At 42.6% G+C, this 26572-nt stretch overlaps 1 protein-coding gene and 1 long non-coding RNA gene across 5 annotated transcripts in view; both read right to left on the reverse strand.

Annotated features, from left to right (window-relative positions):
* PIP4K2A (phosphatidylinositol-5-phosphate 4-kinase type 2 alpha) overlaps positions 1-26572 on the reverse strand; it is a 166805-nt gene that overhangs the window by 20808 nt on the left and 119425 nt on the right. For 3 of the 4 annotated variants that reach the window (XM_039877562.1, XM_039877561.1, XM_039877563.1), the window contains 3 exons: positions 12833-12946; positions 3831-4074; positions 2342-2445 (listed from right to left, as the gene is read on the reverse strand). In XM_039877562.1, coding sequence (XP_039733496.1) covers positions 2342-2445; positions 3831-4074; positions 12833-12946 — 462 coding nt within the window. Of the gene's footprint in view, positions 1-2341; positions 2446-3830; positions 4075-9927; positions 10295-12832; positions 12947-26572 lie in introns of those variants that run through there. The other variant, XM_039877564.1, reaches the window with a different exon arrangement.
* On the reverse strand, positions 23975-26570 carry LOC120614673 (uncharacterized). The gene is made up of 2 exons (XR_005656043.1): positions 25854-26570; positions 23975-25732 (listed from the first exon to the last, which is right to left on the reverse strand). It is a non-coding gene; the product is annotated as an uncharacterized LOC120614673 (long non-coding RNA).

Below are 26572 nucleotides of genomic sequence, written 5' to 3' on the forward strand. Positions count from 1 at the left end.
ACCCAGAGTAGTCACTGGGCGGTTTGCTGAGCTGCAAAGGGGAAGACCAGAGTTTTACTAAGTCACCAGGCGCTACTTTCGGGCACCCGTGCTCATCCGGGAGCTCGTCACTTCCATGGCTGGTTGCTGGGGTCTCCGCGGAGGAGCCCGGGCCTTGACGACGGTTCCCAGCAGCAGTGCCACACAACAGGCCTTTGCCGAGTTCCTGCAAATTGCACACGATCGTAGGCCATCTGGTAAAATGTGGAGCTTAGCTGGTGACTTAGGGGAGATGAAAATAGAGGCGCGTTTGCCGTGGGACATTTCCAATTCCACATAGAATAGAACTGTACGGCAGGTTTGCGGAGGGTTAGGGGGACAAACACAGAGCATCTCCCCGGGGTTCGGCCCATTCATCTCATATATCCCCCTACGGAATCCCACGAACAAGGCATTAGGACCCCCTTATCAGCTGGGGGAACCCAAGCTTCAAAGTGCTTCCTCAAGCTCACACAGCCGGAAAGCTGAAACAGAGACTCCAACCCAGGTCTGTCTTTGCAATACAGGTACCCACTGCTTTTCGAAAGCCTGCGCAGGTTACGACTCTTTCCTTTTACAAAAGGCCCATCTTAGTACTTGCTTTTGCTAAGCAAAAGAAATCCGAAGAGGATTTTTACTTTTACCAGAAGAAGTGGCAAATGAAAATAGCTCAGCGCCGTTTCTGCAGCTGGCCCTTACAGAGGCGGCGTGCACGTGGAGAGGCCCCGCCCCTGGGACTACACTCAGCATCTCGGCATCCAGCCCAGAGCTTCGAGCTGTGTCTGAGCATCTGCGCTTTATTTCGATTGACTCTGTTTGCCCGTTAGCAAGATGGGTCCTAAGGTGTCAGAGAATCCCAAGAGCTCATAAGGGTGTTGTGCTTAGTGTGGAACTGGATGTAATGAAGCGTATCTAGTATGATGTGGTAAGTAGTTTTTCGGAGTCTGGGGACACTCAAAAAGTTTTCCACATACATTAGTGGCCGCTGCTTCTTCACCTGACATCATTTTGGCTTACGAGAGTTTTCATCGGAATGTTCTCCTTGCCGGGAACCTGGATCCCCGTGGTTTTCCCCCAGAGGTAGGCATCAGAATAATCCCAGAGCCTACATTTGAGGGACCCTTCGCCCAAACTTCTGAACTGGACTCAGAATCAGAGAAATCTGGCATGCGCGTTTTTACGAATGGGACCCAGAAGACTGCCATGCCAGCCGTGGGATGAGAGCAAATGTGCACCCTCCTCTCTCATTGGTTCAGGATCTGTGACTCGGTCAGCGGGTCACCGTAAATAGTTGGTGACGATGTGAGCGAAATATTTCTGCGGCAAATGCAATATAGTTTTAGGCTGATTCCGTTTCTGGAAAGACAGCCTGTTTGGTTTTAAAAAAAGAGAAAAAGAGCCTTGAACAGAGGCTGATGTTCTGTTGTATCTTAGTTGGCTTTACACAGTCTGCTTGTTCGCACCTCTGCTGCAGTGTGAACAGGCCAGGGTGGGCGTCCATCTGTGTTTAGTGCACCTGAGAAGCCAGATGGATCCCTACCACACAGCGTAATGGATACCCACCACCTGTGAACTTCAACCAGGCAGGTGGGGTTCGCTGGTGGGGCAGGGGAATGGGACTAACATGGAGCAGGGGGCGGGCTAGGTCCTGGGGAGCAATCCCCATCTCTGCCACTTCCTAGTGGTGTGGCCTGGCAAGTTACCACTTAAGAGCTCTTCCTCAGTTTCTTCAACTGCTAAGCAGGGAAACGCTAGTGCCCTGCTCAGGCCTGTCATGGGGATTCAGCAAGGTAACATATGCCTGGAATGGTGATCATTCTGAGCAAGCACAAGAGTAAGGACTTTAGATGATTAAACTTTGACTTTGCACTTGAAAGAGTTCTGTGACAGAGAAAAATACAATTCACTGTAGGAAAAGAAATATAACACACTGCCTATTTTGGAAGTGTTCGAAGCAGAGAATAGTGCTTCAGCTCTGAACATTTCATATTAAAACACTCAACTATCTTCAGAACTTTTATCTCTGAAACATGTTTCAAACAAAAAAGAATTCGTATAACATTCTACTGATGCACGTGTCTATGAATATCCCCGGTGTGTAAAAAGGAGGGACACAGCTGAGTCTAAGTGACTTGCCAAAAGCCTAGGCAGCTGAAGGGAACGGCACTAGCATGGCCATTCGTGGGCTCTGAATCTCGCACTCAGCCCCCCTGCAGGGAACAAGAACCACCGAAGGACTCTGGGCAGCCTGGAGCTGGTCCCGGCACGACAGACAACGTCAAGGGCCCGGAAGCTGAGGAGGAAACGAAACGGAGATACTTACGCCGTGTTTAACGGTTTTCGCAGCGTGGGCAGCTTTCTTTTTTGCATCGTAATGAGTCAGAATGTCGATAATTGCCATAAAGTACACCTCCTTCCTGGGCGAGTCTGTGAAGGGACGAGAGCAAAGCTGGGCATGAATGACCACAGGGACAGGAACAGGCTGCCAGTGGGGAAGGAAGCGCTGAAGGGCGAGGGGTTCGGGGGGGAGCTGAAAGAGTTTCAACACAAAGGCAACTGAGGCTTTTGAAGAGTCCACGTAACTCCCACATATCCCTATTAAACAGCTTAACTCTGCATCCAATTCTCTCTCAATTTAAAAAAGTAAAGAAAAAACACAGCTTCAGGATATTAACAGTGGAGGTCTGAGGGTGAGGCTGAGTGTTTTTATTTTTCGTTCATCTGCATTTTCTTTAATGATCGTGTATTGATTTGGTATACAGAAAAAGATCTATTTTGAAAATACTTTAGAAAACAAGTAGAAGTAATTATGCTACTTAATCTTTTTCTATTACTAGATGCTGATTCCTCATTAGAGGCTAGTTCCTAATTCTCATTGGATCTAGTATCAAAACTGGACAAAGGCGTGTATTATGTATAATATCTGTCTTCTATATATTTCCACAAATATGATGCCATTTCAATTCTGAAAAATAAGAAAAGTACATTTGACTATACCTGATTTTCTGTGTTGAAGAAACAACTCAATCTCACTTGGCTAATATGCTACATGGGTTTTTCAAAAAAACAATGATGAATCATACTTTTTATTACTAAAAAAAAAAAAACCAAAATAAAGAGAGGCCCACTCTTATGTCTCTAAGATATTTTTTTCTCACATGTAAGTAGCTATAGTAGAAGGTAATATTCTTTCAAATATCTAATTGCCCAGATGTCGAGGGTTAAGATGGATCCCACACTAGAGAAGAGGGCCACAGACCCCTTAATGGCTGAAGGTGGGGAGCAGAGGATAGACACAGCGGCAAATCAGAGATTTGTCCCGGAGCCTGGGCTGGCTGCAGCGCTCCTGGGAGGGAAGGGCTGGCCGAGATGAGGTGACTGCCCTACAGAATGTCCACGTGAGGTTTGGGGCGGACCACGTATGTACCTAGCTCAGGATAGATCCATGACACTTTAGAGTCACATAAAAGAGAGGAAGTTCAGAAAAAAAAAAAGTTAAAAACATTTCTTATATGTGTCACTTATATTTGTATGTAAGTGCGTGTATATGTGTGTTGTTTATATTACATAGTTTGCGTTTCACTCCATTCCCTTGACATCACAAGATTCAAGGACCTCGTCGCACTATACTCCAAAACCAGAGATTATAGTTACCTTTAACATCCTCTTGTCCCCAAATCAATCTACTGGGACTCCGGACTCGAGAATGAGGCTTGCAGGACACTATCCTTTTAATTGGGGTTGTGATTACTGGTAGATAACAACGCACAAACCAAACCGCAGTGAAAAGAGCTGCGAGTAACTCAGCTTACTTTCATGGCATTTGATTCCATAAACATCGATGTTTGGATCAAACTCCCCCGGAGCCAGGGGCGGGGAGCTGTTGAGAGTATTTCCGGGACTGTCAGGGGGGGTTCCGACAGGGTGGGTGCCGTCGCTTTCCCCCTCCTCGTCCCCATCATTCTCTTCACACTCCACCTCTTCCTGTTCAGCTCTCTCCACGTCGTGGATTCCCACCAGCAGGCTGTAGTCCATGAGCTTCAGCTGGGCAAGAAACTGGAGGGTGGAGAGGTGACAGGGTCAGTTATGCCTTGAATGAATCCCTAGATTTTAAAGAAAAGCAGCTCAGAAAAATGCACATGGGGGGAAGCTGTGGGTGAAGGAGCTGCAGAGGCAGGAAGAGGGTCTCCCCAAGGTAGCCAGGAGTCTCCTTCATGAGGCTCTCACAGTCGCAGGAAGTTTCTCTGGCCCGAAAATGTATCCTTGCACTTTGGGCTGGTTCAGAGCTAGTGTTATTTTTCCTGAAATGCAAAACTGAATGCTGAGAGGAATGCATTTATCACATGCAGGTTGGATTATGCCAGAAAGCAGAGCGCACCGACTGGCAAAAAAAGACCGAGGGAGAGAAGAGAAATGTTTCTCCGAACAATTAACACTGGCTAATGGGGAAAACCAGGGACCTCCCAAGTAGCTTCCAGCAGAGTCTCTCAGAATGGTTTGTGAAAGCACTTCGAAATTCAGCACACTCCGCTGAGGAGATTATTATGCTGTCCATCACAAATAAGTAAAAGCCCAAGTGTCCCAATCAACCCGCAAATGCCCGTGTCAACGCTCCGGTGAATAACGCGGTCCTTCTGTACTGCTCGGGTTTCCTTCTGATGGAAGTGGGGAGACCAGAGATGCTGGAGGTGGTCCGCCGGCCACGAGGCAGCACAGGCCCAGGCCCCTGTTCTCCCTCCCTGTCCTGTCTCAGCCACGTGGGGCAAGACCCCGCTCTGGGGTGGGTACTCCTGCCTGCCAAGTTCTTTTTGGATTTTTCATGTCATGATTTTTCTTTTCTTCTTTTTCAGTAGATGCATCCAGACACGTGCCCTTAAGCACACTATATCAATCAATCGATTAAAATGTGGATAGTATTATTGAGGACCAAATGTGGCAGCCTATCTGCTAGTTGGACTACAGGGCTGCCTCATCCCCGGCGGGCTGGCTCTGTGCAGGGTTCAATTCTACTCAGACCCTGGGCTCATGGTCCTAAAGGATGTGTGACGCTGACTCGACAGATTTGGTGCCATCCTCGCTCAGTGATGCAGAACCACTGATGGGCCTCAGGGCTGCTCTGACAGAACTTAAGAAATGAACTTCCTTACACAAAGGGTAAGCGTATGAAATTATAGGTCTTGTGGTTCTGGCTGAAATGAAATGAAATCAAATTTCGGAGACCTGCAGAGCCATTTATTTTTCCCAAGCCTGTCAAGGAAGCAGCACTGTCTCCTCTGCCTCCAAGCTGAAAGAGAAGGCATGCTCCCTTAAATCCTGGGAGCTATTTCTTCATGCTTTCAGTTGTCACCAGCCAGGGCCTCCTCCTGCCTACCTACTCCTTCCTCAGCTCCCATTTCCCCCTCATCTTCCCACTGTGCATTCCCTGGGGCCAGGCTTAATTTTCTCTATTTGTTTTGAGCGCAGAAAAAAGAAATCACCTAAATCTTTATACAAGGTAGGAGAAATAGGTAGAAGCAAACCCTTTATCGAGAGAGTGCCGAATGGCCAACAAGTGCATGAAAAGGTGTTCACCACTAATCATCAGAAAAATGCAAATCAAAACCACACTGAGATTTTACCTCATGCCCGTCAGAATGGCTATTATCAAAAAGACAAAAAGTAAATATTGGAGAAAAGAGAACTCTTGTGCACTGTTGATAGGGTTGTAAATTGGTGCAGCCACTATGGAAAACAATAAAGAGGGCCCTCAAAAATTTAAAACTGGAACTACAATAGGATCAAGGAATCTCATTTCTGAGTATAGAACCAAAGGAAGTGAAACCATTATCTTGAAGTGATAGCTGCACTCATGTTAACTGAAGCATTATACACAACAACAGCTAAGACATTGAAACAACCTAAGTGTCCCCTGATGGATGAATGGATAAAGAAGCTATATAAGTTATATAATATTCTATTATATATGTGTGTATATATATATATATATATATATATATATATATATAAAATGAAGTATTACTCAGCCTTAAAAAAGGAGGAAATACTGTCATTTGTGACAACGTAGATGGATCTTGAGGGTATTATATTGTCAAATAAGCCACTCACAGAAGGACATGTTATAAAATACTGCATGTTATAAAATAAGTGAAATCTACAACAAAAACAAAAATAAAACCCTCAAAACCCCCCAAAAACAAATTCATAAAAACAGAGTAGAAAAGTGGTTGCCAGGGCCTGGGAGATTGGGGAAACAGGGAGAGATTGGTAAGAGGGTCAAACTTCCAGCTATGTGATGAATAAGATCTGAGGATCTGATGTAAAACATGACGACCGCTACAGCTGATGACAATACATTGTATAATTGGGATTTGCAAAGAGAGTAGGACTTCAGTGTCCTCTCTCTCTCTCTCTCTCTCACACACACACACCACACACACACACCCCTAAAGGTAAACTTGAGGGGCGATGGATGTGCTAATCTAATTAACTCAAGGGAGGAATCGTTTCACAATGAATACATATATCAAATCACCATGTTGTACACTTTAAATTTAATCTTAAAATTTTGTTTGGCAATCATGCTTCAGTAAAGCTGAGGGGAAAATAAAGGTGACAATTATTCTATTTATAAAACAAAGGACACGGCATGCTGATTCTCAGCCTTGAGTCAGTTTTCTCCAAACCCCCCATCGAAGTGATCACAGAACTTGCGACTTCTATTTCCCTCAGCCAGACTTCCTTTCTAGTGGTCGAGGCCGCTCATCCTCCCTCATCGTCCTGGCAGCCGCTGGGCTTCAGGGTGCAACTGGCCGGGAACATGTTTGTGTGGACGACCTTCCCCGTCTCGAGAGAATAATAACACCGTAAAGCGAGTGACTCCTCTACTGACATCATCACTGGGCCAGGCACCGGACCTCGGTCACCTGTTCTGCTCCCACGGGCCCACGATGTGGAAGTGGACTAAGAGTTGTGGGTACAGAGACAGCTGGCCTGGCATAGGGCAAGCATTCGGACAGCCGCACGAGACAGCAAGTAGGCACGAGCCGATTAAAACAGCTCGCCCACGGATTCAGGGCTAAGAAGTAGTGGATTCAGGATCCCATGTTCAAAGCTCATGTTCAAAGCTCACTGCGTTCCGCTGGCTCTGGAAGCTGAATTAAGGCAGCTTTCCCCAAATCTTGTTTTTTACAACACTGGTAGGGAAATAATGAGTCAGACAAATCAAATGCTGGGTTCTGAGGATGGGGAAGACTTTTCAAAGTTACTAAGTACTTAGGTCACCACAAAGTTACTAAGTGGTACCGCCGGCAGCGCGCCTTGCTCCAGTGTGACCGTGGGCCCGCTTCAGAGAACCCTGTGGGCCAAATGTTTTGGGAACAAAAGGAATTTGGGAAACACTGCATCAGAATTACGCAGTCATATTCTCTGACCCCAGGAAGTATGAAGGGCAGGATGCTTGCTAGTGACCCAGCTTCTGCCCCGTCTGTTGTTCAAGGCTCCCAGGAGGCCGTGTCTAGGGCTGAGCTCAGCCGCTGGGCTCCTGGAGAAGGGCCGGTGCCTCCTTTGTCTCGTCCACTGCCCCGGCCCATGCCTAGCCCATGCCTGCCCTGACCCCTTTACCTACGGTCTCTCTCTGGTCTGCTTCCTCCACTCCTGCTGCCCGTCCTGGATGCCTCCAGAGGTCTGGGCACAGCTAGAGACACTGGATTGCAGGTGACAACATCTTCTTCCCTGAATCTGTGTGTGTGGTGGGTGCAGGGCGGGTGGGGGCTTGGCCAGGCTGAGTTTTGCTCAGCTTGTATGGTGGCAAGGCAAAGGTCCCCTTCTCCCCATTCCTGCTTCTCTGGGCCCTTGGAAGGCCCCTGAGAAGCGGGAAAGACCGGATGCTGTCAGAACTTATCCCTCCAGTCTCTAGGAAGGGAACATCTTTTCAAAATGCAAATTTGATCTCATTGCACCCCTGCTTAAGACCTTTCAATGGTGTCCCATTTCTTGAAGGGCAGAAATAAATTCTAATGTGGCCCAGGGGACCTGACTAGTGTGGCCGTATCACCTCTTGGGCCATTCTGAACCCTGCTCCCGCATTTCCCCCTATCCCCCACCTCACGCTCGACTATCGGGTCTCAGCTGCAGAGACACTTGCTCGGGAGGGCTTTCCTGGTTCTGCCCAGGCCACGTCCCAAAGCAAGGGCACATATGGCCCTGTACACTTTCTCCTAATGACACTTGGCTTAGCTGCACATTCATCTTGTTAGATTATCTGAGCAACCTGTCTTCCTCAATATGGCAGCCCCGTGAAGGCAGGGGGCTGGTTCTGTCCTCACTGCACTCCTGAGTCCCAGGAAGCGATAGTAGGTACTTGATCCTTTTTGGACAAGTGGATGAGATGCCTGCTTCTTCTTCCTTAGTCCTCCTTCACTCTCTCTAATTCCCCCAACCCCTTCCTCCAAACGATAACTACCCTGACCAAATAAAAACAAAGAACAAAGTAATAACAAAAAATCCCGTCCCAGACTGTAAGAGGCAGCACCTATCGGAAGCAAAATGACGCCATTTACAATTTATCTCTGCTGTGCAGAACAGAACCTGCTGTTTTGAGACCTTCGGACAGTTGACCTTCAAATATACTTTCAAGTGCACTTTATGTACAAAAGTAAGGGGCTGCGTGTAATTAACTTGCCACGACTCAGACAGGGGAGGGGTGCCATCCGGGGCTTGACCGGCTCACAAAGTGGACGCCTTCCCCTGGCGTCCGTGCTGCTCGCTCGTCCGGCAGGCTGGAGCGCCTCTCCTTGGGCCTCCCGCCTGAGGTCAGACCAGTGAGGAGACAATCGTCGTCAATAAGTAAAGGTGGAGTTAGCTACCAGCACTGCCCACTAGCCCGTGACAACGCCGTAAGATCTAGGAAACCAACTTAGGACCAGACTGGTATTATGTAAGTTTTCAGATCCATGGGCCTGGGACAGAGAAAGAAAGAGCAGGGACAGTGTGGTGGCTGGGAGCGCGGGTTTTGTTGCTAAGGGTGACGATTTACTCTTCTTTAATTAAAGTATCAGATCATCTTTAAAATAAGGAGGCTAGGTTTTAGAGTCGCGTGGGAGATTAAATCTTATTTCTTTCACCTAGCTCCGTGTCTTGTCAAAAAGTTCACCTCTCTGAGCCTGTTATTCTAACTATAAAATGGGATAACAGCACTCAGCTCACAGGGGTGTGAAAGGATTACAAAGAGGATGTAGCTGAGGCGAAGAAACACTTAACGATGGAAGCGGTTGTTATAATGGTCCACGTTGTCACCAGGATGGTAGAAGGCCTTTTTCCACCAAGCACGCAATTTAAACCACGAGTTCGGTGAGCCAACGGGAGAAACACGTGGAAACACCCGTTGGCTCATCAGCTCTTATCTTCATCAACTTTGTTTAAAATCTCTTCTGAAGTAGAGTGAAATAAAATTTGGCAATAAAGCTGAGATTCTTGTTAGAAAAAATTTTCGTTAGGTACCAGGAAACTGCTGCGGACTGGAAGATTACAGGTTGTGAGGAGGGAAAAGGGTTGAGTCCCACCGCCGGCGTCTGCTCCAGTGAGGAACTTAATACTTATTTGCTCAGTTTCCGTTCATCCCTTTAAGCTTCTGACTCAAGTTTATTGGTGTTTTTTAAGTACATGAGATTTCAAAGCATGAAGACTTTTAAATCTTTTAGGTCCCCTGCTTTTCCTCCTTTCCTGTTTCTTAATAATTATGTCAGATCTTTGATCAGCCTCTTTTTCCCTCAGAATATTTCATCTCATCTGATTCCTTCATAACTAACTCCTCGTTACACCACATCTTTGAGCCAGTACCTTCCTCGAGATTTACGAGCCCTGTCACAAACTCTTCTAGAAGACGATGTGGCAAAAAAGCCACGAATAAACTCTTCCTTCACAACACATTTAAATTCGCTTTATTTGCAAACTTTATCAACACATTTGCTACACTGAATTTACCCCAACACATTCGTGACATAGAATTAAAATTCCAACCAGCTGTTTCTAAGAGTTATAGTTTATCACTTGTTAAAAGTTATAATAATCCTCCTTTGGAGCATTGATCAGAAAACAAAGTCTCGACTGTGCTCACAAACATTTTCAATTGGCATTTCATATCAGAGCAGTTTAGGAGTGTGGCCTCAGATCCCAGACTGAGTTGAGTAGCTCTGTCTTCCGGCAAATTCCATAGTGTCTCTGGACTCAGTTTTCTCATCCATAGACTGGGATCATAACAGCACACATCCTTAAGGAGCTGTTATAAGAATGAAGAGAGGGCACGACTGCAGGGCAAGGACTTGGGCTGTCCACGCTCCGTAAATGCTGGCTGCCACCCTCTCGCTCCCACCCACGGCCAAGGTTGCGGGACCAGCAGTGCGAGAGGTGAGAGGTCCTGGGCTAGGGGCGTTCTGGGACACAATGGAAAGAGCGCAGTTTTGCATTGGATGACATTGGGATCCCAGTGTGGACCGATGAGAGGAGTTCACGGTCACGATCAGAACCGACAATAAGCAGGTCAGAAGGCGACAGCGATTTTCAATCTTTCTTGTGGAGAAAAGGGCTCACATAAATTTAGCTAGGAACTGAAGTACTTTTTGTGGCAGACCAATAGAACAGGATTTTAATTGCAAGAAGAAAGCAGCTCAAGTCTCAAATGACAATTCTTTTTCTCTACAAAAGTACATTATTTATTGAGCTGTGTTTAACTTATCTTTTACTTTCAGTATTAAGTTAAAACCAAAAAGACCGACTCTCCAGCCCTGCCTCCCCCTCAAAAATCTGCACTCACACTAACAGCCAGTCAGCTAAATTAAAAAGCATGGACCTGAGGAAAAAAGTACACTAGATTAAGTTCTAGCCTCATTATCAAGATCAGATGTCAAGCTACTTCACCACAATTACCTGCTTAAAAATTTAATGATGCTTCGGCATGAATTTCAAAACTAAAGACACTTTTATCAACCATTGAGAATTTTTAAAAATGAAAGAACCTTTATGCTCTGCTTCCATTTCAACAAAACAGCTAAATGCGACAGCCACGTAAGGGATTAAACTATCCAAATCCTCTAATCAACGAGATTATTAGAGACAACAAAAAGGCCTAAGAGGATCCTTATGTAATTCAACTGTAAATCTCAACTGCTTTTGTTACATTATTTCTGGAGTCTATCATATAGTGATATACAGCCAACAGAAAAAAAGATGAATACAATTTTCTGGCAGATCACAGATAACCCTAAGGGCTATTAACCATAACTGCTAAGACAATATTATCCTTAGGATTAAAAATTTGCTGATTAATGAATAAAAATTCATAAGAGAATATATCTACCTATAGTACTTAGTTATCAGTCAGGTCAAGTTAACCCCAAAGGAAATGCTTAACTAATTATCATTTTATTAATAACCCTTGACAAATGAGGAAAAATAAATGCTTAGTAATGAAAGACTGGAGAAAAAATTTTATATGATGAAAGCAAACACTTTTATCTACTTTTTATTTTAAGCAGACACATATCTTTCACACATAACCAATATGTAGGTTCTGAATGAAGCATATACATCATGGTTAAAATTAGGTAAATTTTTAAAATTAAAATACTTGATGACTAAAACTAATATGAACTAACTTGGTCAGTGTGTCTTGCAATGAAGGAGATATTAAAATATTAAAAAGGAAACCTTTATGCTGCTTCTGCCCACATGAGGAATATGATCCAATGCATGACATACATTCTTTGGCTCAATTCATTTTAATTGTTTTTGTTTTATGACATGAAAAAAATCCACAAAGCCACTTTGTAGTAGATCTGTACTGGTATTTGGGGAACTGTATTTCAAAGTAAACACACACACACACACACACATATGCATTCATATGAACAAAAGTAACAGCTACAAAAAACTTAGTTTAGTAACTCTAAATTGGAATTCTCTTTGCACTGTCTTGTAACCTAACAAATTTCAAGAAAATAACTTTTTCCTGTATTTCTAAAAGAATTATATAAGGAAGTCCAATGAGAGAGCTGTAATGCCTTTACAATAAAGAAAAGGAAAGAAAAAGGTATATTTTCATTCTTAAAAAAATATTTAAAAAGAAAAATCCATTATAGACTTAAAGTCCATTTCCGCATAGCATTTTATTTTGCTCCCATACAGCTCTGAAGGTACCAAACTGCCTTTGTCCTCTTTCCCACGATGTGTAGGGCTGGCTTAATGGACCTAGTGACACGAATTTCACAGGGGCTGGTGGAAATAGTGAAGCTTTAAGTGATCGAGGCTATGTTTACTAACACTGAGCTGTGGTTTCAATGGAGAAAACCCCAAATTCAAACAGTTACTAAACATTTGTTTTTGAAATGCTCTGCTGTTTGGAGTGAATGCAGTCATTCCCCTCCACCCCAACTCAGGTGCCCGTGGGGAGTCAGTCTGAACGGGATTTAACTATGCTCAGGCTATCCCCACCAGCCCAAGCTATCCCACCAGCCAGGCTACCCCACCAGCCCAGGCCATCTCCAACCAGCCCAAGGTATGGGAACCCAAGGGTGGGGGTACCCAGCAGAAGACAGCAGACACTTTCATCTGTCGCCTAAAAGAGAGAGCTGCTGAACCAGCACATTTCTTTTTCAAACCAGATCACATGTGAGACATACCTGTTTATATCTGAATTTGATAATGTACCGTATATGTTCCCTTTTGTTGTAGCTTTAAATAGATGTTTTCAAAAGCTCCTAAAAAGCAGCAGAGTTGACATTTATACAACGGGGCTTTCCTTTATATTGTATTTTCTTACCTCAACATCTTTTTTCAGTTTTTCCAGGAATACCTTCTTGTTGTTGTCATCAATATAAATCTTTTGGCCCTCATTAATAAAATCATTATCCTTTAAAGTTGGCAGTTCTTTGGCCTGAAACAAATGAGAAAAAGAATGAGAAAGAAGCTCGAATGAAATCTAAAGGACACTTTCGCAACCCAATCCTGGAGCTTAACTTTCTACTCGTGGAAACTGAGTTTGCCCTATTTACTGCAGGGGGTCTTACCCACGGTAACGACGGGTGAGGTGGCTTGATTACCGCAAGGGGGCACCAGTGAGCTATGACCGCTGGAAGCATTCCCACTAGGAATGGAGGGTCAGCCCTACTCGGTATTATAAGGCTTTTGTAACAGATTTCATGGTTTTCTTCGGAATGTACCTGACTGCTTTCTTAGATTCCCTTTCTTACAAGAAGTCTTCTAAGTATAGAATTCGTATTCTTGGAATTGTCAAGAACCCTCAATTTTCTTACTGGTACAACCCAACTCCACATCCCCCACACTTTTTGGGTAGCCTTTGCTGGGTTCATGTTACAAATAACATGTTATCTTGTCTCAGAAAAGCACCACCTATAATCATATCTAATTTCTGCCAGAGGTTAGCTATTGCCCTTCCAAGCCGGACTGCTCACCACTGTGCCAAGAAGGAAATTCTGTTTTCATTTGGACAATGTCAAAGGAAAACGTCTTCATTTAGCATAAAACCTATTAAGATGAGAAGTTCTGCCTTTACAAATAAACAAGAGGGCAGTGAGCTGGCAACTAACCTGTACTTACACTGACCAACTGAAAATAATGGGTGACTATCAAAACATGGGTCATAAGCAGAAAAATTCCAGCTCGTGCTGTATGGTAAAATACAGACATAATTTTAAAACACTGTGGATTATTCTATTTAACTTCGTGCAAACCACGTTCTAGGAGAATTCAAGAACAATCAAAACTCTCGTTGAAAAGAATCCAACGTAATGTATTGCCTTTCTTAGTATACTAACAAAGCCTGAATGAGTCTCTTATCCATAACTGCGAACTAAATGCAAAAAAAAAAAAATTCAAGGAAAGGACATACTCTCCTTCCTGGTCCCTACAACGCCTCCCTCCCTCCACCCTTATTCAAAGCAATAAAAGAAAACTCACTGGGTATCTCCATGAACCATCTTGAAAATGTCTGAACCACTCACTTTCTATTTTACAAGGTATGCGCATGGATATAAACTACCCACATCTATCTGTACACACACATATGCACATATATTATGCAATTCCAAATTAGTAGCTTTGCTACTTATTTTAACTCAGAAAATCTGAAGTTCTGTGATTTTGAATTTGATATAACTACTGCCAAAATAATTAACCTTACAAAGCAGGTAGAGAAAAGCTCAGAAATCAAAGATTCAATTCAATAAGCAGTTACTAGAAGACTGTCATGTGTCAGGAATGCGAAAACGAACAGGTCAACGCTTCTACAAAGGAGTTTGTAATCTCGTGCGAAAGGCACAAAAAGCAAGTAGGCAGAAAACAAGGCGGCATGAATGTGAAAAATGCACAGGTCAATAATTTGGTTCTTGGGGGGAAGGACTGATCTACTTTCAGATACTTTTATGCCGAGTCATAGAGTCTTGAGGAAAAAAAATGCAATGCCATTCTCCACAAACATGAAGGAGAGGCCTGATAGGCTAACCCCCGATTAAATTATTAATCGGTCATTAACAATTTAAAAATAACATAATAAATATAAAAGAAAACTCTGAACGTGAAAGTAGCACCTTAATGTTGAATGTTTGAGTCAATCGCACTGGACCCTCGGTTCTCCTTCCATTAGAACTCTAAACGTAATGGAGTGTCACCGCGAAGGAAATGCAAGGACCTGGCGTTTTACAAGCTCGTTCAGCGGGCAGAGAGCACTGCCCAAAACACAAAATTGGAAGCGCCTTAGAAGAAAGGGTTGTAGCCAGATCTGTGCACATAATAGAGACGGAGAAGGATGGTGGTTCCACCAGTAAACAGCGTGGGCATTTCTGTCCAACTATGGCTTGGGTGGGGAGCGGGGTGATGAGGGGGTGATAAAGGTTAAGATATCTGCCTCAGCTGCACAACTCATTTCATATGTGGAAGAATAGAAGGAGAGAGGGATGTTGGGTGTGTATGAGTGAGAGAAACCTGAAGGCAGCATGACAGACCAAAGACGAGGCAGTAAATGACACATTAGATATGTGTTCGTAACAACAGTCATATTAATGAAGATGAATGTCACTTCAGGTTCACCCCAGCAGAATCACCTCATGTGACAGGCAAAGCATAAGCCTACCTCATAAAACTCTGCACACCCTGTACCGTATTACTAAGCTTACCTGTGAATTTCATAGGCACTAGGGACATATTTTGTTGAATCAAGTTTAAAAAGGGCAACCCGGTTGGTGAAAAGACTTAAGGGCTTATATTATTGAAAGGCTCAAGAGGCAAAGGCAGAACCTTAGCAGGGCAGCTGCTAGAATCTAATACTGGTCTAAAGACACCCAGCCCGACGTGTCTGGGATGGCAGAGCGCTTAGGAGCTCCAGGGTTTCGCAGACATGAACCCTGAAGTTCCAATCCTGCTTCCACCCCTTACTCGCCAGGGACCGGGGCCCAGTTTCTGGGCCTCTCCAGGCTGTTGCCTCAGGTGCAGAATGGGGAAGGCTACCTACCACCAGCAGCAACAGTCTCAGGTAATGAGCACTTATGAGTAGTGATTTATTTAAGTGCGTCATCTCATTTACTCTTTGCAACTATCTCAGCTATCATTCTTAAGCTTGTTTTATGGACAAGGAAACTAAGTTTAGAGAGATTATGCAACTTCACTAAGGTCTCGCAGCTTGGTAGGTGAGCCTGGCAAGTGGAACTGGGAAGCCAGTTCTCATGCTGAGATGAAAACCCAGGCTGCCTAACTGTCATTTGGCTAAGGCAGAGTCATTCTGAGAATTCGATTAAAAGGCCATGCGACACATGTAAATAGTGGATGACACTTGCTATCACCATCATCATCGTCATCATCATCATCATCATCATCATGACCATCATCACTGAGCATTCGATAAATTTTATGGATTTAAAACTGGTATTAAAGATTGAGCGTGCATACAAATTTTTCTTTAAAAAAAAAAAGAACTTTACATCAATTTTTCTTTTCTATTAAGAACTGGAAGACAAAGACAAAAATTACCTGACTGATTCACCTTCAAGAAACCATTACGGCTTATCTTTTTTAAAAAAAAAAAAAATTTCGATTTATCTCTCTGATAATGATCAACTTATATTAAAAAACACATCTTTTTTTTTTAAAAGGGAGGTAAACTGTTATGTTATGAAATAATGAGCATAAGCTCTCCGTGTCACACTGCTCACAACGGTGATGTCTGTGGGGAGCAATGGCTTCTACCCTTTGCTTTGCAATAGTGGATGATCTGTACTTAGGAGACTTTTGAGATCCTGAAAGTCACTGGGTCTGGTTCTTTGATAGGTGTCTTTCATATCCGTTCTAGTTCAATGCAGGCCAGAGGGCGGAGGAAACCACAGGAGGCAAAGACATCAGCTCAGAGACACTTCTTAACTGTGGACTCTCAGAGGCTGGCGTCCAGCCAGTGGTCAGCAACCTTTCTGAGGTGGCAGCAGGTTAGGCTTTCATTTATTCGCTCCAAGTTGTTCTCCTGGCTAGTTCCATGTAGATCAGGAGCTCCCAGTGAGACGGGAAATTGCAGCGCCACATTCGGTACTTGCTGGGGATATCGCCAAGGTGGACAAGGCGTAGGAGGGACTTGCTGTGTCACCCTCCCCGGTCCGCCCAGCCCGGGGTCCTGACGCCTGCCTAGGGGCCTCTGGTAGCTGCTCCCAGGCCCAGCCCGGCCCACTGAGTGAGCCTCAGCAGGTCAGTACAGCAAGTTTAATGAGGCCAGATTACTACTTTCCCTTTTGTATGAGGTCATTCTACTGGGGTGGGGCAGACCCCAAATGGCATTCATCTCTACTAATGTGATGTGCAGATGCACAAGCAGAGCTAAAGGCATAAGCAGAGACACCGCCCCCCTGCAACCTGGCTGTCCTGCTTCCCACCGTTTGCATAAAATCAGCAGATGAGTGTCCCTCACACTTTCCCGCTGGGTGATGCCGGACTCCAGGTCCACTCAGCATGGTCCAGGTTTCTATTTAGGACAGACCGAAGCCTGAGGTTGCTGCCTGGATTCTATCTTGGCTTCTCCAACGATTAGCTGTGTGACTTTGAGTGAGTTACTTAACCTCTCTGTGACTCGGTTTCCTCATCTTTAATTGGGGATTAGCAAATAGCATTGTCGTGTGAGGATTACAGGAGTTCGTACAGGTAAAAAGCTTAGGACGGTGTTTGCCACATGGAAGGTTATGTACAAACATTATTCTTGTTATTTGCTGGCTGTGGTCTCAAGTACGGCTTGTGTATCTAGAGAAAAGCTCATCATGGCTAAATATAGAGCAAAACTTTAAAAAAAGGTTGGCATATTTAACATTTTTATACTAGCTGTGATGTTCTGAACTGGCTGCTTAATGTGCCCAAACCTCAGTTTCCTTATCTATACAATAGAAAGTTAATAATACCTATCTAATAGGGTTAATGTATGAACTAAATGACTCAAAACACACAGTGCTTGCAATGAAAACTCGCTCTGTATTAGTCTTCATCTTAGTTACACAAAAGCCATTTTTGACCATGACCAAGATTGTTACGTGGTGTTTCTTACTATTGTATAGACTTGCTCTTCCTCTACCCTTCCTATTTTAAAAGGAATTGGCTCTTTCAACTTGAGACATCAGTAACCCATCCAAGTTCAAAATTTCCTTTGTTTAGGGTTTTATCATTAGATACAAATGACTCACATGAATTCTCTACATAATGATGACACTTTCCTTACTTGCCGCACACAAATCTAGCATACACAAGTGTAAGGCTGTCATTCCATTTCACTGCAGCAGACACACGGGGCACAGAGGGCACGTCGCGTGCATGAAAGGCGACAATGGCCAGAGTCTCTTATTCCCCTGTCTTGTCTGCTCCAGCTCCATACCCTGCTCTCTCCAAACTTCGACTATGAATTGTCCTGGCTGGCAAAACCTCTGCGGTTACTGCAAAAGCTCACTGAAAAACCTCAGTGAAGATATCCTTCTTGAAACCCAAATGAGGATAAAATGTTGCTATATGATAAGAAAAACTGGATAAATTAACTTCTTGGAGTCATAAAGTATCTAAATTTATATTTATTAACAGGGACTAAAATTTAGTAATTTTATATATACAGCCAAAGACAGAAATTTGCTGACCCATCTTTCCTTAATTTTCCATGGGTTAGTTTTCCTCGGTGAGTACATTATAAGAGTGGGTCATTTCGTGAATGCTATTTTGCTGACCTAAAGCAGAAATTCACTAACTGAAATCTTAGTAGCCAGAAAACATTAACCAAAATATTGGAGAGTAATAAGCCCACTGGGAACATTCAACTTGTTAGGAGGTGTAAAAAGAAAATTGTTTCATTATAAACATGTTTTTCTCCCTTTTTGTAACTACATTTTCGAGTGAAACGTTTCTGTTTTCTTTTAAAGCATGGTATTATATAGGCCGTCCCTCAGCCAGTCTATATTCCTTTAACAGTGAGAAACACATGATGTCACAATATTGGTCGTAGTCAAAGATGGCTATGTGTAACTAAGACATGAACATGGACGTGGGAGTCAAGATATGTAAGCTGCTCTGTCAGAGCCTGAAGATAACCAACATCTGCATAGTATTTTAAATCTATAAACGCCTGAATATAATTACTTACCATTCCCTAGGGTTCAATAAAAAAATCTAAACAGTCTCAAAGGATAGATCTGGCCGAGAGTTTGAGATTTTTTTCAAAAAGGAAAAATGTGCAGAACCAACAGCTATAAAGTTTAGAGCTCTCATTTTTCATAAATGAACATGTACATTCGTGGCCAGCTCAGCAGACAAAGACCTGGGAGCAGAGGCGATGGCCAGAGAGAAACTGCAGATTGTAGGAGGCCTAGGGAGGCACATTAGAATGGCAGGATGAAGATTAAAAAAAGAGAAGGCATTAGAATTTCCCTTCTAATATGAAAATACGTAGCACTTTTTATAAAGACTTCAAAATTCCAAATCACTCAAAATTGTGCAGATTCTCTGAAAACAAAACCAAAAAAAAAGAAAAGGTTACTAAAGGGATTTATATTTTCTATTTGTTTCAAATGGAAGAATATATGTATATCTATAAATAGATCTAGATATAGATATTTCATTAGGGTCTGTGATATGATGTATAATTGCTGTCGCTTGCATGGAGTTTAACAATATTGGATATTTTAAAGGTTAGTAAAGCCAAAAATTACATGGAAATTTTATTTTAGTGAGACTTAAAAAAATCTAGTTATCTTTCATATGACTCAAAAACACTTTTAAAATCACAAATATTTGAAGTTGTATTTTTTACTGTAAATATAGAAATCAAACTAAAATGATACTGGCTTTTATCATCATTCTACAATTACATTAAATTATACAAAAAAAAAAACTTATTGTATTTTAAATTGCCATTAACAATAAGGGGAAAAAAATACATGTATTTAAAGTGTCCAGGGCCAAAATCGAACCAAGTTTTTATTTTGGCCTCGGTGGAAACCTTAGCAGGAAGATGAAGTGTACTCCTGTCACACTTGAGTGTTTAATGCAAACAGGATCTTGGTACCAGAAGGTTTCAATGCAAAGGATAATACATAGCATAGCACTCTTGTGATTAAAGGACTTGTATTTCAGAAAGAAATGAATTTTTGTTCGATGTGCTCATTTGGCAACCCATTTAAAAGAAGTCTAATTGTAAGCCTTGATGTCAAAGATTGCTGCCTAGTGTCCCTTTGATGGGTTGTATTGTGACACTCTGAACTGAATACACAACATAAAAAATATGTACTAATTACTGTCTCATGTTCAGAGCTGCTTGTGTCCCTGATTCACTTGTTATTACAAGTTCACCTAAGTGAAAACAAACTTGCAAAAAAGACTAACCCTCCTTTCACCAAGCTTGCCAAAAAACTCGATAAATGTCAGTCTTTTATGAGGCTGAAAATAGACTCCAGAAATATTTCTGTAAGGGAGAGAATTTTAGGTAATCCTTACATTAGAGCTAGGATAAAGATAATTTGATTGAATATATGTGGTATCAATTTTGGGGTAATAAGAGATGTAGAGACATAATAAGATCAGTTCTGCTTCTCAAAACACCCAAGCTACAAATCTGATACGTGAAAAGGCAAATTAGTGAATTTAGTAAAGTTCATACAGAAATAAAGCTGGCAGGTGTTTTCTCACAAAAAGGTTGTTAACAACCTTCTTTAACAATGTAAGCAGAATGTCTATATAAGTTTGTGGCTTGAGAAATGAGCCAACGGGTCATTGATAACTTACAATTTTCACAAGGAGATCATGTACATTTGTGAGCAGTGCCTGAATGTGAAAGTTTTTATTTCGAATGTTTGTTTACGTGTAAATATAGAAGGAGAACATACCTCAATATACTTGTGAAACAGTGCTGCAATTAAGAAACACAAAACCATGATAATTTTGCAATTTAGAACTGTTAAGGCTGGTGGAATCCAGCTGGTGGCTATTTACCTTCCGCCAATTTTTCAAACTAATATTTAAAAAGTGATATTTACCCCTTTTCTAAATTGTCATACTTTTCAGAATGTAATGGCCTTTTAACTCTTAAGTGGGGATGTCAAAGGTGATTGTTCGGTTTTCCTCCAGTCTGTGATGTGACAGTAAGCTGTGTGTAAGACCTACAAAACAGGTTTGCTACAATTTGATTGGGAGATTCTGTTGCACAGATGTCAATAGTGATAATCTAAGAAATGCCAAAGTTTGAAAAATGAAGAAGTTTGCGAAGTCCTTCAGTTTCTGGTTTAATACTAATCTAGCAAACATCATAATTTTGTTATTTAACAATTACACATCTGCAGCAGTTTGGCTTCAATTCAGGTCATGTACTAAATTTTGGAAGCCTTTTCTCCACTCCAACTCTTTCTGGAACCCACTGGGTAAGAGCTGTCAAGTGAAGAGAAAAGTCCCACATCTCATAGCACTGCTCCACATGTGCTTAGGGTACACTGAGCTGAGTCCATTCCAGTGAGGAAAAAATTAATCTAAGACAATTGAGAGTTTATAAAGCACCATAAGCCAGACTGCGCTGAGGAGTCTGACACTGTCATCCGGAGATGCTTGCAAGTCGCTGCAGCTGATCTCCCTTTTTCAGATGCTCCTCTTACCGGTCGGGAAAAATGCCAAGTGAACTGAATTTTAAAAACTCTACTTCCCAGAATAACCCTCATGGTTTACATTATAGCGTTCTTAAGGCTTGCTCAGACATCTGCTGATACAATATGACGGTCCAGAACACTTCCCAACCCCCCGTCCCCGGTTAATAATAGCAATCGCCTTAACCCAATATCTACAACAGACAGGATTTTAGTGATTGTCCAGTCCAGGACTTCTCAAAGTCTGCTGCTGGAGTGCATGCACCTCTGGAGGAGAGGAAAAGCTCATCTGAAACATGAGATTCTTACCAACACTAAAACATGAGAAACAATGAGATCATCAAGTTCTTTAAGTTGATAAATGAGGATGCGACAAAGTCAAATGATTTATCCCCAAACCCCAAACTTTCATTAATGCCAGGGCTGGGGGTGGAACTCAGCGTCCCTAGAGCTCTGCCTGCCGCTCTTCCCAGAAAGCCCCCTTTTATAAATCTTCTCCGCCACGGAGCAGATGTTCCTGGTGCTGCCTTCAGTTTAAGGTCTGACAAGCAGGCCTTGCATCTGCTCTGATGGAAGACACTCCCAAGCACTTTTTGGGTGTTGGGATCAGCGTCCCTTACAGTGGCTGGCAAACGAAAATGATTCACTTCCGTTTTGAGAGAAAAGGAATTTTATAGACGGTTAAAGCATCAGCTGAGTTTAGGGGGCTTAAAAAACCTCGACAATCTCTCCCTTTAACCAATCATCCACTGACAGCGGGAAAGGAAGCACTTTTTAACTGATAAGTCAAAGAAAGATTCCCAGAGGGACACACTGCTGTGCTTTTGTACCCTGTGCTCCTCACCTGCCATTTTTGTTACGTCGCTTTTAACTGCGGCCCGAAGGACTGGACAGAGGTGGTAATTAATTATAACGCGTTACAATCTAAAGATCACAAAGGAATTGCTAAAAACTGATTTAGGAAAGCATTTTCCGATGTGCATATTAATGATTAATTCTCCTGAACCTCAGTCGGTAATAGGTAAAATGTCAGAGATGGTGATAGCCACTTAATTGCTAGTGCAATCCATGATGCCTAAGAATCGACAAGGCGGCTTGTTGCAGCCCATTATCAAAGTGTCAACAATGATTATTGCCAATATAGTTACACAAATGCCAATTGGAGGGCAGCTGTTTTCTTTCAAATGGGTTCCAGGGAGAAGGTTATATGTTAAAAGGAATCTTCTTATTGTGACCCTATGACTCCATTACACAGGCTTTACTTTACCTAATAAAATCAGACATGAGTTTTGAGAAGAACGGTGCAAAATGATGAACAAAATGCATATTTGTGTAAATCCCCAGGACTCTCTCTCTCAAGAACACGGGCTTTTTAAAGAGTCAGGTCAAATCCCCCAGAAATCAAGTGAGTCCAGTTATGTTTTCTTTTACTTCCCCGGATTCCCTGCTGAGCAGGCTTGCTTGCTGGCAGCATGCTAAGACTGTCATTTGTAAAAAGCAGTCCGCTCAGCTATAATTACTAATTTGATGTCACACTGGAATTGCAGTGCAGCTGTGAAAAGATGGACCACCAGGGAGATTCGCATTTCTCTGTCTCATTTAGAGGAGGCTAAACTGCTGAAGCCATGAATGGAAGATGGCCTTCCATTAAAAAGGAAAGAATTAAGGAATAAAACAAGTCATAGCAGCTGTCAGAATTTGACAACGGTTTAAAAAAAATAATAAAAGCACTGTTCTGCTCTTTTTTTAAAATTCAAGACATCTGTACGCGCATGTTCTGATACTTGTTGCCATGAAAGTGATCCCATTATTGTTGGAATATAACTTCTTTATTTCCTTTAGTTCCATCTTCATTATTATGCTAATGCAAATCACACTAATTACGTGTCAAGCTGAAATCGAAGGGATAGGACTTGTCTGCACCTATATCACTAATATTTGAAAAGACAGTTGTAAAACTTGTCATCAACAAGTTAAAAGTATGGGAAATTAAAATAGTTACAATGACTCAAATGAAAGAAAAAATAAGAATTCAGATGACTAATTAAGCCACATCGACGGAGATTCTCTGAAAATTGTTCTTTGCAACAAGACAATCATTTTGTAGAGAATATGGTTACATGATAAGCGCGATGGAAATAATATTCTTGTAAATCATTCGGTTTCATTTATAAAAGGGTAACACGTAGAAAACAAATAATTTCAGCCTTCTCCAAATATTTCTAACCAGAGGAAACAGTGATTGTTTTGATAACATTTAGAGTTTTATTTGTGAAGACAAAGAATAGCATGCTTTTTGGAACAGTCAAAAATATTAACTGATTGTGGAGAGAAAACGTCAAAATTGGCAGAAAAAAAAGCAAGGAACTTTTTTAGAACTTAAAAACCCAATGTTTTAACGACTTCCGCTCCATTAATACATTTTATTTATTTTTGTGTATTATAGTTTAGTACATGTTACCTCATTGTGGCTTGATCATAAATAAACTGCCATATCTGAGAGGCATCACGTCCTACTGCAGGCACACTCTGCCCTCATCAGTCACCGATTTTAGTCACTTTTACACCCCATGTCGTCAAGCGATTTTTCTCTCGCCCCTTCCCAGTGAGTGCTTATAATCTAGAAGGATAGGTGATTGGCCTTTTGGAGATTCTCCTTCTGGAGAGTCTCTTGGTCTTAACACCAAGACCAGAAAGTCGAGAGCATTGAATTCTTCCTCAGGGCAACTGTGTAGACGATTTTAACGTGTAAGATATAGTGACATGGGCTGAATTTACAAATGCCTCAACTTCTGAAATGGAGGAAATACGAATTTTTTTTTTTTTTTTTTGCCAACTTGGTAGAAAAGCAAACAATTTATTTTACTACTTTTTCATTTTTACGTCGACTCAGAATGAACTGTTTTAGTATCATATTTAACTCCAAAACAATGTTTTCATCAATGCACTGAATTTTTTTGTTCATTTTCATGATTCACGGATTAATATGTATTTTTGATAATATGTCCTTTTTAAAAAAGAGAGAGAGATGCTCCAGGCATTTAAAAAATAACACATTTAGCATAGTGGTTAGAAAGGTGAGCTTTGGGCTGGAACGCTGGACCCTCCATGTCATAATTATGGGACCTTGGACAAGTTCCTGAACCTCTCTGTTAAGTAACTTCACTTACTCAAAGGAAATAATGATAGTACCACCTCTTATGGTGGTAGCGAGGATAACAAATTCATGTAAAATTTAAAACCGTGTCTGGCATATGGTGTGCGCTCAACAGATGTCAGTTATTATTTATGTTTATAATTCTCAATACATTGAGACTAACATTAAAAAAAAAAACAACTCCAGATTAAGGTAAAGTTTCTCTGTGCCACTGATTGTGTGACATAGCATGGAAGCTTAATCTCCCAGGTCTCAAATCTGACATGTGTGAGCTAGGGAAACCGGACTCTGATCTCTTCTGACCGTTCAAGACCACCTCCAAAGATGTTTTAAAGAATAATTAGCACATGATCCAAATAAGATAAAAGCATCCTAGCAGAATCCTCAGAAGAGTGGCTTTCTGTTAAAGAAATTCTGTATTCTCTTGTCTTTTCGCAGAAAGCTACACCAGTCAAAGCCTAAACATTTTTGGTGAGGTGGGCATTGGAACTGTGGTGAATGCCAAGGGTTTCTGCAGTGTGGGGGACCCATAGGTGGGCAGTGGAGAGAAATATAGGTAACTGAATGTTCTGCTTCCGACAAAATACTACAGCTATGAGGACATCAAATATTTGTGGCTTTTATACATGTCCTTCTTTTACGACTTAAGACGTCGGCAGCAGCCACTCCATTAGCTGTAACTGTCTTTCTCGGCACTGGTTATTGTCAGAGAAGACCAAGCTCTTGGTGCTGGATCCTGAAGACATCACAATGAATGGAGGGAAAAAAAGGCCGCTAGCAGTGCTGTTAAGGGACTTGGGAATGAAGTGAAAACAGAGCGACCAACATGGAGTGGTGGATGTCATCACACCCATGGCTCTTCCTTGGGGGCTGGCTTCTCGTTAGGATGCTGGAAAGTGTGAGTGGCTCTTTAAACATCCAGATATTTTCTCCTAGGAGAAAATTCCAAGACTACTAAACCTCTGAGTTTCTCACGGACTAAAACTTAAATACCTACGTGAGTTCTCTGGCACCTGGGAAAAATGTTTAGTCATAGCAACATGGAAGCTGACAGTCCACTGTTTCTGCTTCTTTGGCTAGTGCTGGTGACTTCAGGGTGATTTATGTGGAAGTTGGAAGTGTAAAAATATATTCAGTAGTGCAAGGTAAAAATAGGAGTGCTCAAGGAAGGATCCACTGTTTCATTTTCTCTTCCTCGCTTCTTAATCCACGGCTGTCTGGCTTCTGCTCCACCCACCCATTATCACGACAAGGTCACCAGTGAGCTCCCTGTTGATAAGTCCAATGGATAATACTCAGTCCTGATCCTACTTGACCTTGCAGAAGCATCCGGTTCTGGGCATATTCTCTTCTGGTTTCTGGGACACTCAAGAGTGCAAGTTTCACGAGACTGGGGACATTATTCACCGAAGCACTTCTTATAAGTCTCGGCAAAATGCCTGCTCATAACAGATGCTCAGTAAACATTGGGACAAGCGATCCAGACTCTCCTGGCTCACTCACCTCCTATCTCTTTGGCTGATCTTTTGCAAGACTCTTCCTCTACCCATCGTCCCCCTAAATGATGTTCTTCTGGGCTGGCTAGAGTCATGCTGCTGCTTCTACCCCATACACTCGTCCTAGGTGACCTCGTCTGTTCCCTGTCTTTGCTGCTTATCCTTCCCCTGAGGTTTGCCAAGCCCCCCTTTTCCCAGCTGAAACCCTTCCTGCAGCCTCCCATGCCCACTGGACAACTCTGTTCTGATGTGTCCCCGATATCTCAAACGACGCCTCCCACTCTGCTCCCTCTCTCCGGAAGGGGGATCAACACCTACCCAACTCATGCTCATGCAAACCAAGCTCATGCAAGCCCACATTTACAGACAAGAAAACTGGGGTTCAGAGAGGCAGAGACACTCGGTTCAGGCCACGCCCAGCTAGTCAGGGGTTAAAGCATAGGGTTTAGGACCCTGGTGCTGAGCTGCATGGACCTGCCAGTCTCGATCATAAGTCACTGCACAGGTGGCTGCGCTTACAAGACCATGTTGCATCTGAAATGTTTCTTCCAACCACACTTAAAGCTACTTCGTTATTCAACCAAGAGGTATGGGACAACTGATCTAAGGAAGAGAAGTGAAGTGGAACACTCTAGTGCAAAAATGTGCTTCTCTCTGGAGCAGAGAAGGGGACACGAGAGGAATCACAGCGGCGGCAGTCAGAAAGAGAGAATGACACCGTTCGAGCGTGCCCGCAGGAGAGGAATATGTCGAGGTAC

Source organism: Pteropus medius, unplaced genomic scaffold, assembly GCF_902729225.1.
Source record: "Pteropus medius unplaced genomic scaffold, Ma_sr-lr_union100, whole genome shotgun sequence".
Taxonomy (NCBI): domain Eukaryota; kingdom Metazoa; phylum Chordata; class Mammalia; order Chiroptera; family Pteropodidae; genus Pteropus; species Pteropus medius.